Below are 14,310 nucleotides of genomic sequence, written 5' to 3'. Positions count from 1 at the left end.
ACAGCAGCCAGACCATCATCCAGATTATGTTATTCTTCACCTACACCACTTAAAACATAATAGTTACTTCTCCCTCTTAATTATTTACCTTAGAATTACCTTCCTTGTGATGTTTGGCACAGGATCGAAGCTGAGTAATCCAGTATTGTTTCTCTTTTGCATCAGCAGCTAGAAAAGAAACAAGAAAATGCAGGGAATCACATATAAACTAATAATCTTTTTTGTATAGGAGAATGTGATGAGGCAGGGAGAAGACAGGTTATTTATTGGTTAGGATGCATGAAAATTCTATTTTATACTACTTAAGTATATGTAAGTTCTTCAGTACAACATATCTAAACCTCAGCTTAAGATACTGTGGCCAGCTGGAAGAGATAAGTTTAAGCCTTCTTCATAGTTATCTCCTCCGAGTGCTATTAAAAGCAAAATTACCTCAAGATTACTTCTTTTTTTTTATAATCCACTTTTGCTTTACCCATGTCTCTCTGTGAAGGCCAAGGGCCATGCTACAGCTTTTAAACCACCGAAACCTTTACACTCATGCTGTCAACCAGCTACCAGACAAGCTACCAGTTCCCCAGATACCTTAGTACTTCTGTTTTAAAGTAGTTCAACTAAATAATTCTTTAAACCTGTGTGTCATTTGCCTGCAACTTAAAGATACAAGAATGAAAAGCACATCATTGAAAAACAGCTTTAAAAAATACTGAAAAGATTGTCTGCAGTCTACATCAGGTGGCTCTTGTGCAATATTAATAAGTATATTTAGGACAGACGCTTGGTTAGTTTTCTTTTAAAACAAAACACCATTCCAGTAATCCTAATAAAGAAGGGCAATACAGACTGGATAATTTCAGTAAATATTTTCTCTTACTTCCTCTGCTATTAAGTATCTCAATGGTTATTGACTCCACACAAAAATTATTTACAGATTTGAATCAAATTCACAGATCTCATTAAATTAATAGCAGCATATTGTAAGTAATTTATAACCTCAAGTGACTGGAAAAGCATGCTAATGAAAGCACAAGTGTTCAGATTTCTAGCTCTGCAAATTCCAGAATATTTCAACAGAAATTTTCCTTGGTTGTTCTTCTGTTTTAGTTCTACATATAAAATGGCAACATATTGTACCACTGAGGAGTCCTGCATACTCTGTCCTGCTAGACAACTAATAAACTGTGGTCAGAATTAAACTTACATAATTTTAAACTGTTGTTACACCATATTACATGTCACTTTTTTTTTGTACGTTTATTTTTATAAACTAGTTTGATATGAAAGTATCCTGATCAACCAACCATACTGAAAATACCTTAGAATCAAAATACTGCTTTAAAAAAAAATGCAAAGTAACTCTTTCATAGCCTATATTGTCTTTCTTAAATTTGGGAGCAAGGGAAAGCAAACTTTTATGTTAAAGGTGCATCAAATTATTCCAAGATTGACAAGAACAGAGTATCTTAACAGCGTTAAGATGGCATTTTTCCTTTCTCCAGCCCACCAGCAGCTTCATTACTGCACATTATCAGCAGGATAGTGGCAAGAGAGAACAACCTTAGAAATGAAATGCTATGCTGTGGACAGCAATGAAAGCAGCTTTTTCTTCCTTCAGAAGCAAACAAGATATACTTGCCACAATAACAGTTTATAGAACATATCTCGAGCTACCTTCCAGCCTTGGAAGTCTATATATTGTAAATGCACATGTGTTTAACTCCAGATTAACTGTTCCACTGTGTTTTATAATATAGTATGTAACAATACAGCTGTATAACCACTACTTTCTGACAGTATGGGGACATAAGAGAGAAATGAGATACAAGAGAAGAGATGCAGAAGCTGGAATGGAAGAGAAGAAGGACTCAGCTGGCACTTCAAGGAGCACTGTACCTCTCAACTTATACATCTCTCCATTAGCAGAGTAGACCACCAACATGTGTGGCACTTCATCACTGGGTGATATTATAGCTCCAGCCAAAGACAAAGTTCCTCGTGGCTTCTGGCTTTTACTTTGTTCATTCACGAAATACTGCAGAATCCCGGTCTCGAAGTCCAGCACAAAGTACCTGTTCAAAGAAATCGCAATCGTATAGTATTTGTGTTGAAGAGTTTTTCACACATTTACTCAAACACGAGCAAAGATTTACCTTAAATCAAGATCATAAATAAACAAATGAGGTTAAAGTCAGTTTTGTAGTAACTCAGTTTTATAAGATCCTGTTACTTTGATCATTAGGTTTGTGTTAAAGGGCATGTGTGAGCTACTCTTTTACTCATGTTTCTTTCAGATTAATGGTGAGGTTCACATACAAGACATAACAGCAACGAAATGAGGTTTTAATTGAAGAGGTTCCAGTGAAAAAATATTAGTGCTTCTTTTGGGGGGGTTGGTGCCTCCTCTTTTTTTCCATTTACAACCTTGGAAAAGACATTTCCCCACAACCAGTCTTTTGAAAAGGTGACACTGTTTTTTTGCTGAGGGATTAGCACAATTAAAGATACCATGGTATTTTTATCTTTGTGATAATATTTCACATACAGATTTTGAGTGTAGTTTTGAAAACTGGCCAAGGGAATTGAACATTCAGTTCCCAATAAGTATTAGACACAAAGTATGGACACACACATCTAAGAAAACAATTAGAAGGAAAGAGCACTAAAGCCTAATTTCTATTTGAAAACAAAACACAAAAACAACTTTGACAAACACAAGCCATTCCACAATAAACCATCTTCTAGGACAGCAAGATCATAAAAACAGAGATAAATCAATTGCATTGTTCAAATGCACCTGATGAAAGTGAAGATGTTTCAAGCTTAGTGTACTAGTCTCAAAAGCTGGAAACATAAATTTATTTTTTTTTCTCCAAATAAACCTATCTTTCACAACAGCCCTTATCTTAATTTTCATCTCCCTGTGGAAATCACCTATGCTATTACACAGAACAGCTATTGAACACTTCAGCTCCTTGGCAAGATAGGACAGACAGCAACCTCCTGGCTCACATGAAGGACAGTTTGCTCTGACTCACAACAGACTAGAGTGAAGATCACAAAAAGGCAGGCTACCCCCTTAGCTTCTACTAAAATAACAGCCCTAATAATCTGGCTAACATAGGCATTTGGAACACATACGATTTGCTACCGTCCCACTAGATATAAGTAGCATAGGTTATACAAATCTGTGTACAATATTTCAGAAATTGAGATTATTCAGACTTTATATGTATTAGTTTTGCATACCACAAATTTGCTCGAGTTTTGAATGTGGCATTTTGTCTTAGCACTTTTTCAGTGTCTCCATATGCAGAACACCTCTAACCTTTCGCATCACAGAATATTTCCAGGATTGTCTTCACAGCCTGTTGAAGTTACTGGTGTTCTTGTGTTCATGTCTTTACTCAAGCTAAATAAGCCTGGACATGATGCAAGCAGCATCATTGCCTAAGATTTACAGAGCTTCACACATTTTGCTTGGGCAACCTTCCTTTGCCACATTTATGCATAACTCTCTGCTGCTGCCACCTCCACACCAGAACAAAGATGAAATTCTCTTTAAATTATTACAGATTAACAACCCCCTACCCCAAACAATTTTAAACTAGTGCATCACTACACCCCTCACTCCTGTCCTGACTCCATCCCACACATCTCCCACAAGCTCCTCCACATTCCTTCCCTCATGAAACAAATGGAAAGCCTCCCTTCTCTGACCGTGAAGCACAACTCTTCACCTTCCATCTACAGTTTACCTTCACCACCAAAAAAAGGAATAAAGGCAAGCCAGATGTCAAACACCACAATATTTTCAATGATAGTGTTAAAAATAAGGAGGTCCTAAATGGAAATGGCCAACATTTCAGGAGGTTACCTTATTGACTTGTTTTACACCAGTCCATAACCTTCCTGTTTTGTTTGACTTTTAAATGATTTTACAATACTGCTCTCCCACTTACAAAGCACTTTTTTTTCTCTTCAGGTTGCTTAGTAGGGGAAGTCGATGCACTTAACTGGAAGTGGAAACAGTAGAATTGGAAAACATACAATAAAGTCAGACTTCACGTTTCACAGTAAATGTTAATTTAGCTCATCCGCAGTTTTCCTTGATCATTTTAGGAATATCTGTTACATATTCAGGAGAAAAAGCAAAATACTATATAAACACGATGCCATGTCCCTGAGAAAATAATCTGGTAACTTAACCCTAGACCTTGTACTTCTCTCCATCCAGCTGACAAGTTTTCAGCAATCTCTTTGGGTTTAGCAAATGAGTTTAGGCTTTATATGCAGCGATGTCCATTCTGAGCCTGTGTCAGCCTCATTACAATTTCATTGTCCTTTTATTGTTCAGGTACAAATCATTTATTTCAGCCTTTGTTATCAAAGTATCTTTTATTGATTACTACCTTGAAGAGCATCATTGTAGTTACTGCAGTACAGCTCTACAATTAACAAAAGGAGGTACAACAGTTTAAAAAAAAAAAAAGGCAAGAAAAATCAGCTTTCCTTCTTCTGTCACGACCAAAGGATTTTGGGAAAGAAGCTCCTCTATTAGAACAGAATCTAGCAATTTATATAAACATTATGAGCACTTCGACTAGAAACTTTTGCATTCTAGACCAGCTAAACACTCCCAGAACGACTGTAAGCTCCACAAAGATGGGGTTTGCATTGCCACAGAGCTACCCCAGGGAAGGAAAACAGCCATTCGAGTACAGAACGCACCTTTACCAGCATAATGAGATCCAAGAGCAGCAACTTCTGCAAATCCCCATATGCAGAGAGAGCATCCTTCCACATTCTTTCTAACACAGCTACCGCAGTTGTCTGAACTTGACCTTCTAACCAACTATAAGCTAATTTAAGTACAGTTTCAAAAAAACTGAACATCATCATTGGCCTTGTACATTCAGTTTTCAGTACATGTGATAGCTCAGCCACCTGTAACAGCATACAACCTGTTTCCAGTACAACTCAGGCAGTAATCTTAAGAGTAACCAGTTTTCACAAGCCTTCACATCGCTCTCTACAATGATCCTGCCTTTTTTCCTGGCCCAGATGAACCAGTTTTTATGTTTGTCAGCTTTAGAAATCATAAGAGAGAAGAGAATTATCTACAGAAACGTCCAAATTGCCCATCAAGAAGTGGTCGTGTCAACAAAATAGCTTTCCTGTGACTTTGGAGAGCTCAGCAACTTTTCAGTCATGCTGACCATGACACTGTATGTACCACACAGAACCAAGCATTTGCTTTTAAAGAGTTACGGTTTGATGTGCAACTACCCTCTTCACCTTTCACATGGTGGTATCACAGAAAAAGATAAGACAGGAGCAAACTCCACAGATAACTATAGCCTCACAAGAGAAGCAGGGGGATAATGCACTTTGAAAACTGCTAAAAGGACAGGAAAAAGCAGAAGAAATAAGGAATTAAATGTCAAATCAAGCAGCGCAAGACTTCATACAAAGGAGGGGTGGAGAGAGAAAGAGAAAGAGATAGAAGAAACAGAAGCAGCTTTCAAAAACATTTTCTTGCATCACATACCAAGTGATGACCCAGTTCAGACCACCACAAAAACGCAGACAAAAGAACAGATTCTTTCATTAACTGAGGATAGAAAAATATTATATATAAAGCAAAATATAAGTAAAAGAATGGTACGCGTCCCATTTTAGAAGCCCCATGTAACTGTATCAAAAGGACTGAGATATCTTTTAACTTGAATTCCAAAGGCCATTTGTTCTGCACGCCACGGAAATACCAGCACTAACCTCTCTAGAAACTGATTAATCTTACCACCTTTTCCTGCGTTTCTCCACTGGCCTTGCTCACAAAGCACACATTTACCCATGATGTCATATTTCTGTAATTAATTTACAGACTAACATTGATGAAAACTAACATACTCTTCAGGGAACAGTCAGATAGGAGGTAGCAGAGACAAGTTATGTCATACTAGACACACAATTAGTGCTGTACAGAAATAATTAAATAACTGTTACTGACGAACATTCCCAAAAGCCAAAAGACAGCTAAATTCTTCAGTTCAAAACTGGACTATTTTTTAATTAATATTCAGTAAGTTAGAAAATGACTGCTTTAAGACATTTTAAACAGTTTTAACTGCTTAAGCACTGTCCAAAGTAGACATTTAAAATTACAGGCAAGGAAAAGCAGGCCATTTCACAAAAGAAAAGCCTTGGCCAATGGATTCCTCACTTGAAACTCAAATCCGTTCAGAGAATACAGCCTTCTTGCTCCTCTGGCCCAGCCTCCCTCGGGCTCCCGGGATTCATTGGGATACTCCTCTCTGCCATTCCAACCACATGCAGAGGCATCACTAACTGATACAAACTACATGATAAAACATTCAGTCACACTCAGCAAACAAAAATTTTATTGCTGTTGTACCAAGTTTAAAAGAAAAGTCTGACACTACCAGAATGTATAAGTTACTCATGAATGTCAACAGGGCCTGATGCGACTTTATTTCTGTTTTACTTGCGTATTTCAAAACCAGCGCACTCTCGGAATAAATCCCAAGTCTTATAAGTTCTGTAACAATCTGTCTTAATTAAACACTCATGTTTTATTCCCATCCATTTATCCATTCACCTTGACAGCCACTAAAAAAAAAACCCAAAACCTCAAGCAGAACAAGTATGATCTATGATAGGAGGCATAACTACGTTGCCTTCTGAATTCTTGGAGGGGAAGAGAATCAAACATGCTACAATAATCTATTTCAACTAGATTTTGCGTTCACTGATATGAGCATTCATTATAGTAATAAATATAATTGATCAATATTATATAATATTGTAATAATTTAATATTAATTCTCCATTCAACTAGCATTTAAGAAAAAAAACATGATTATGGTTTTAAAAGTGGTTAAATGGTGTAGCAGGAGAGGAAAATGATCTATCATCACAGTCCGTCAGAGAATAGCAGCACACAATATGAACACTTCCTGTGTAACTTACCTCACTGCATTCAAGAATTTTGGTTTTCCCATTTCCACTCAAATTAAGCAATTCCATATTCCCCAGTGGAAATGCATACTTAAAAAAAACAACCAAACAAGAAAAAACACCTAAACATTTCTAGGCATTTCAGCATTCAATTGATCATCCATAAGATGGTACACTGCTCATTGAAGCTGCCACCCAAATGCAAGTCTGTGACACATTCAAAGGTACGTTCCCAGCAGAAAAAACACCCCTTAAAATAACTTCCTTCTTTTCTCCCCTTATTCTGAACACATCTCAGAAACCAAACACCTGAAAATAAGTTTTCACTACTCTGTAATCCAAATAAATTTTCAAGATAGGACTGCCAAATCTTTCCATTGTGTAATATATTCCTAGCGATTTGAATTCTCCTCATACCCCTCTCCCCAGTTAAATCAGTTTTCTGGAACAGACTTTGTACCCCTCTCGCCTGAATTCAAAACATTATAGAGGTTTTTACATAAAGACTTTCACAACTGGACAACTGCAAGCCCAGTCAAATTTTCAATTACAGGTACAATCTGCTCAACAAGTCACCTCTTCTGAAAAGCAGAATTGTATTAATTACTTCCTTGTATTTATGAACAAGCCTATGTTGGAATCCACGCTTCATACTTGAACTGTGCCTAATCCCAGTACTCACATGTTTAAAACTAGTAGAGGTGCCCGAATACTGCATAGTAGCACAGACAAATCCTTTGACTAAAGACAAAATCTTCCATAATCTCCAAACAATAAAATTGTTTTCATTATATGATGACATAACACATCAGCTACTTCTGGATACAAAAGCATGCTAGCTTTCGACTGCAGGTACCCTTGGTTTCAGCCCTTTGAAAATTTTTTTCCCAGTTACTTTTTCATTGATGGACTTTTGATAGAGATTTTTGCTCTAAAACACCATGTTAGCTCTTCCCCAGACATCTTTTCTCCTAAATTAGTCTCATGATATGTACTTTATGGTCTACTTTTTATTTGTCTTTAACCATAAAAATGCAAATTGTTCAGATGAAATACACTGATCTGAAATACATTGATTTGAAACAGCATAAATCTTCACTCTGATTTAAAACCTTGATAGGCAACATCACCTTCCTTATCATATCAGAAAAGCAAAAATTCCTGTATTTCTCCTTCTTAGATTGCTGAATTTATTATTCTAGACAACATGACAAATACTATGCTTCATTACACATTTGAGCATCAAATTAGCTCAAGAGCAGAACCAGCCCACCAACAGGAGAATTTCACCACCTTCTCCCTCTACCACTTTGTTCTCAACATTTCTAAGTTTCCAAACATGTGCTCCTTTCACTCCATTCCAGTTTTCCTCCAGTCACTGCCAGGGTGTGTTCTTTTGTGATTCCATAATCCTCAAGAAGAGGACATCTTCAATAATAAAGAATCAAACTATTCTATAATTATGTATTTTTTAATACAGTTAAAAAAACTAGGTAAGAATTATAGGACAGGAAGTAAATGTCTGTGTCAAAGAAAAGCAAAGTTTATGGTTCCAGTAACTGAATGAGATGTCATATAGAAATATTTCATTTTTAGGAAACTGCATCTTATTAGGACATCTTGGAGATGACATTTATGCAACTGCTTATTTTTTTTCCCTTTTACTTTGACCCATAATATTAATGGAACTATTCATGCTAATAAAGATAAAGCATGGCATACACATTTGACAGTCAAGGATTTTATTATTAAAAGTCATCTCTAAAGCTGTCATTTAAAGACAGGTGGTTGAGAGAACATGCTTGTATTTCAGTAAGTGTTTAACATCCTTTATTCATTGAAGTTCCTCAATTTATGATTTTATAACCTGAGAAAACATAAGACTGTAGTATTCATTAAAAGCTTTATTGACTTTAAGCATTTCTGAATGAAAACTGAATTTTAAAAAAGGCAGTTTCTCTACGTTATTATAATTGCATGCCAGCTGAGCCGAACTATAATTTGTTAGATACTTTTAGAAGTGTTCCAACATCTAAAGCAGAGATAAGAAACAGAGGAAGTATTATCCACAGCTAATAGAGGGACTAGCTGTTTCTGATCATCATGTTGCATAAATTTTGTTTAGGTAAAAAAGACTACAGTAAGGATAAATATTAATATTTGTCTTCTAATTTGAAATAGAGTTGCTCAGGGGTTGCTTTTTAGGACTGCAGGAGGAAAATTAGGCTTAAAAATAATACACCCATTTTTACTCATCAGGCTTAGAATTCATACGGATTTGTGGAAAACTACATTCATCATAATAGTCTAAGCTTTAGCACAACGTGGCCACATTGAGGGGTAACAATTGCAAATTTAGGGGCACGCACATGAACAAAAGGTACACAGTTGAGGCCAGTACCATAAACAGCACTTATTGCTCACAGCCCACTGAGCTGGCTGTCTGCCCAATGCTACTTTGTGGTTTTTAGTAGTCCTTGCCACCTTCCTTTTTATTTGCTCTAAATTCACTACTACTTAATAATTAAGCAGACTCCCATTTTTGTACTGCGGATCAGAGAGAAAAGGCTAGCAGTGACATAATTTGGGGAATAAAGGCGCTGGTGCAATCTTAATTCTGGCAATGTTATTATCCAGCTCAATTCAGATCACGGACTAAAAACAGAGCTTTCAGATAGGAAAATGCATTTTCCTACATAAGAAAAACAACCGAGATCTAAAACAAAAACAGAGTACCTACATGTCAGTTCTACTAATGTGTACATAATGAAAGGACATTAAGCTTTAGAAGGACACACTTCTATGCAAGTCTAAAACAAGATGCATAGATGTGGTACTTCAGGACACGGTTTAGAGGTGGACTTGACAGCACTAGGTTAACAGTTGGACTCAGTGATCTTAAAGATTTTTTCCAACCAAAATGATTCTATGATTCTAAGATAGAGGAAACATGCAAGAGACAACTATAGTAGTTCCACACACCAACTCCATTCCCCATCCGAGGGGAAGGCACTGTTCTGTATATCACAAGACCCTTCTGCTAAATTGGTTCTCACTGAAGCCAGGTCCACAAAATGGTCATTTGGACACCAAAATGAAGAAAGCTCTCTAGCTTACCCTGTCTCAATCCCATCTCTCCACTTTAATCAGGAGCAAAACTTTGGCCCTTTGAGAAAGTAAAATTACAGAGACCTACTTGGAGAACTGCTCCTCTGCTCCAAGTCTTTACGCAGTATTGGTCTGTCCCAAGTTGCAAAAAACCCCACCAATAAACTAGGCAGCTATCAGAAATCAAGCTCTTCATTTTCTCTGTTTTCCAAAAGTCCAGTTAAAGTGGGTTTTACATTAAGATGTTTATATTTCACCCAGTCATCCCACGAGGATGCAAAGGAGTAGAATGCATGTACTTTGCTTAGTCAAGGAATATTCTAGTTGGAACGTACCTTAAGTCTACCCAGGGAAACAACCATTAGGAGGACCTGTAAGCAAACTAAGTGGGAAGTATTAAGTAAATGAGAAAAACTGACTCATCTGCTTTATTACTATAACAAATCACCTAAAAAATTGGAAAAAAATCTGAGTGTCTTCCCCAAAATAAAGAAAAAAATATGAGACACTCAATTACATCTAGTTTGTGAAAGTAGCTTCTCCATATTAATACATGTAATTCTCTCTACTCACATTAGCACCTGACAAAACTGTTGCTGAGGAAACAGCTGCATCACCACAAAGTTTTACACATCTCCCAGAACAACGCCAGCCATGCCAGGAATCCTATTGCCTATCTTTTTCTGTAACCAAAAAAAAAAAACCCAACACTTCAAAACTCTAAGTGATACAGAAATATTTGACCTTCCATAAAAACATGTCATTTCTTTGCTTGATACCTTCTAAAACAAGTTCCATACAATTTGACAGGTTCAGCAAGCACACTTCACATCAGTCCTTGCCTAATGCCATCTTCCACAAAGCACTTAGGAAATACAGTATGAAATAAACAGTTTAGAACATGGCATAGTGTAACAAAACTACAGGTCTCCAACAAGTCAAATAACAAATTTAGGAAGCCTGAAATGCTGAACCAAAGTCTCTACCACATACGTTAAACACACTAAGACTGGCTTTCTTAAAACATACACATCCCACAGAGTTATTTGAAGAAAAGTCATCAAAAAGAAGGCAGCATTGAATGCAGCCACAGTGAACACAGACGCTCAGAGCACTACTGAGTCAAACAGTGACTGACACTATATATATTATTCTTTCTACTTAAAGTAGAGACATGCACACACAGAAACATAAAGAAAACTTTTCAGGAAGATCATATGTGAAGACAGATCTATAATGAAGTGAGATTTGACCAAGGGCAGTATTTTACAGATGTTTCTATCTGCTACTTCCCATATTCTGCAGGAGACTTCACGGACTGAAAAGAGAAGATGTGATCTTAGTTTGTTTTTTCTGGTCCTTGCTATTACAACATCCATAAATTAATCAAATATATCCATTTGACAGCCCTGTTCTCATGAAACATAATGAAAGAGTAGCAAATTCAGTCATCTAAAATAATGCCCCCACAACACACAATCAGAGGGAGCCTGGAATTGCTGAGTTTGTGTCAGCACTCCCACATAGCAGGAGTTTAAAGACAACCACATCTCATAGCATTTGTGTGAATCCGACAGATCTGAATCATAATTTTATGTCAAAATACTATCATCCATAATCCAAATTCTCTGCAATTTGAAGTTACTAAATTTTGGCAATCCCAAACATATGCACCCCTAAAAGAGGCTGCTGAACAAAAAAAATACATTCAACTGAAATAGCCCCCACACCCCTTTCCTTCACCTTTGGCAATTAGAGCCTGCCCTCTGAACTATGTTAAGAGAGCCAGACACTACTACTAGAAGGACAGGAAATGTAGGAGCGAAGCAGTAAAGCCACACACACACCATGTATACTACACAGTATCCTCCACTGGCTTCATCCTGAACTTCCATATCACTTCACTCTTACGGTGTACCTAGGATGAATCAAACCCTATTTGCAGTTGGTTTATGTTTCTCTGACTAGTGTCTCCCAACTCTTCCTCTCTCTTCTCCAACAACTTGTATTCCTCGCTGGTAAGGAATAAACCCTAACAAAACCCAGCACTACTATTACTATATATTATGTCCCATCTAGGCGATGCACCTTCATACATCAAACATCTGCAGATTTTTAGAGCCTTCTTTTGCTGTCAAGAATTACAGACCATATACAGAAAAGCACTCAGCTATAAAACAACTAGAATGACCCTGAGCTTTTATGCCAGACCTGATGTTAGTCAGGATTCCACCTGGAGATAAAATACTTTCAGGAACTGAAATACTAATGAAACAAATAACAAAGGCACAAGAGCATGACTTTGAACAACAGCATGGGCACTGGAGCTGAAGAGGCCGTTGCTGGATGACAAAACAAAGGATGGTCCAAACACCTCCAGGTGGAAATATCAGGCAAAACTATTCAGGTAATCCAACCACAAAACAGACTTCAAATGGAAGTAGCTCAAATTATGAGCCTACTCTAGCTTTAATTAGAGTAGCTGTAGAGTAGTTCAGCTACTCTAATTGCTTCTTATTGCTCAATTTAACAATGAGAGAACAGAAATTAGGAATATCATTCAAGTCATATCTTGAGCCAATTACACAGACAAAAGGAGTCTGTTATCTCAGCCCAATGTATTTGGGCTGTATGTCTCCAAGTTAAAAGCCAGAGAAATTATCTACGTAGGTGAACACTGAGGTGTCTGCTCCTCACAGGTCAATATGGTCCCATGCACAACAGTGACAGCCTACCACTTGAACATGTACAAAGCAGCACTAAGTCAGCGAATTTCAGGGAGCTGACCCACATATATGGAGCAAATGTCAATGCAATCAAATTGGTTGTTGGAGTTGTTTCCTATTCATTTTACTGCTTACTGGAAACCAAGATTGCTTTAAGACAGACTGAAAAAAACCCGAAGTCACACGAAAGGTATCTTAAGTCATGCAACTGAATTATAAATTCTGTGCTATAAGATCTGCACTATCATGCATATACTAATTCTAGAACAAAATACCTAAATCACAAAACCGTCTTCGCTGTTAATTAGCTCTTCCCTCATTTTTAATTATTAAACATGAAGTATAAAAAGTTAGAGAGGATTCATAAACTCTCTTAATAAAAACTTAACACCAACCTAAAAGTTTTCAAAAGAAAGACATTGCTGAAAATTAAAGCAGTCACAGATGTCATCACACAGAACATCAGTTTTATTATGACCACTCTGCTGCCAACAATTGACAGACAATTTACAGAAGAAATGAAGGGCCAGGATGAAGATGTAGACAAGCAGAACAGTTTGACAACAGGACATACCAAAAGGTTTTCAGTAAATTTACCTAAAATTAAATAAACAGAAATCTGAAGAATTTTTTGACACGACAGTCAAGAATAAAGCACTCCGCTAGCTAGACTTCCAACCATCATCCAGAGCAAAACACTCTCTTTCACTAGACTATATGTACTATAGATATTTATTACATTGAGGAAGATTGGGCGTTTTTTGCTACTTCTCATCAAAACTAGCTCATCAACACCTTGAACATATCCCTAAGAAAAATAATTCATTGGTTACTTCTTCCAAGGCAACCAACGGAAAAAACAACACAAGACCACACTTTGACAGTACATTCATACCATTCTCTTAAGCGACACAGATAATTGCACTTTTTCCTGAAAGCTGTGTAGTTTCAACAGACTAAGCAAGCACAGAGTGGAATCAGCAAATATAACTGGAATACTTTGACACTGGAGTACTTACCAAGAAAGAAATTCACACCTAATATATACTTATTTTGGCCTAGTTAGTTTTCTGCCATTTCAGTGAACTGAATTCCATTACCATATGATCAACAGGACATCAGAGTCACGGCACAGAAAGAGGGAGTATGCAATGAGGAACATGCAAGGAGGTTGCTCCCCTTTTGATGACAACCTGCTCTTAATTCAATACAAGAAACCTCATGAAATCATACCCTCTGAGGGCTTTTTTAATTACATGGTGCTTTACTGTATATATCAGCAGAGATAAAACTGTAGAGAATAATTCTGATGCTTCTGTTATTCTCATTTTGTCTTTTCTATTTCCAGTACTACCAAGTATCATAAGTGATGGTGTCTGGTCTGAAGTTTTGGGTTTTATTTTTCAATTACAGATGAATAACCATAGTACTATTTTTTCTCATTCTTTTCTCTCTTACACCATCTTCTTGACTTCTGTTTTGCCATCTGCTGATATAA

The 14,310-nt window shown here is 36.9% G+C and overlaps 1 protein-coding gene across 1 annotated transcript in view; it reads right to left on the bottom strand.

Annotated features, from left to right (window-relative positions):
• The window catches only part of OSBPL10 (oxysterol binding protein like 10), a gene marked incomplete at both ends in the record, with an annotated part of 118,601 nt that overhangs the window by 82,070 nt on the left and 22,221 nt on the right, over positions 1-14,310 (bottom strand). Inside the window, 2 exons of the mRNA XM_080339904.1 lie at positions 89-168; positions 1,894-2,069. Of these exons, the coding sequence (XP_080196030.1) occupies positions 89-168; positions 1,894-2,069 (256 nt within the window). The remainder of the gene's footprint in view (positions 1-88; positions 169-1,893; positions 2,070-14,310) is intronic.

The sequence above is a fragment of the Nesoenas mayeri genome (assembly GCF_963082525.1).
Source record: "Nesoenas mayeri genome assembly, chromosome: 2".
Taxonomy (NCBI): domain Eukaryota; kingdom Metazoa; phylum Chordata; class Aves; order Columbiformes; family Columbidae; genus Nesoenas; species Nesoenas mayeri.
This window is presented reverse-complemented; position numbering and strand designations above follow the sequence as displayed.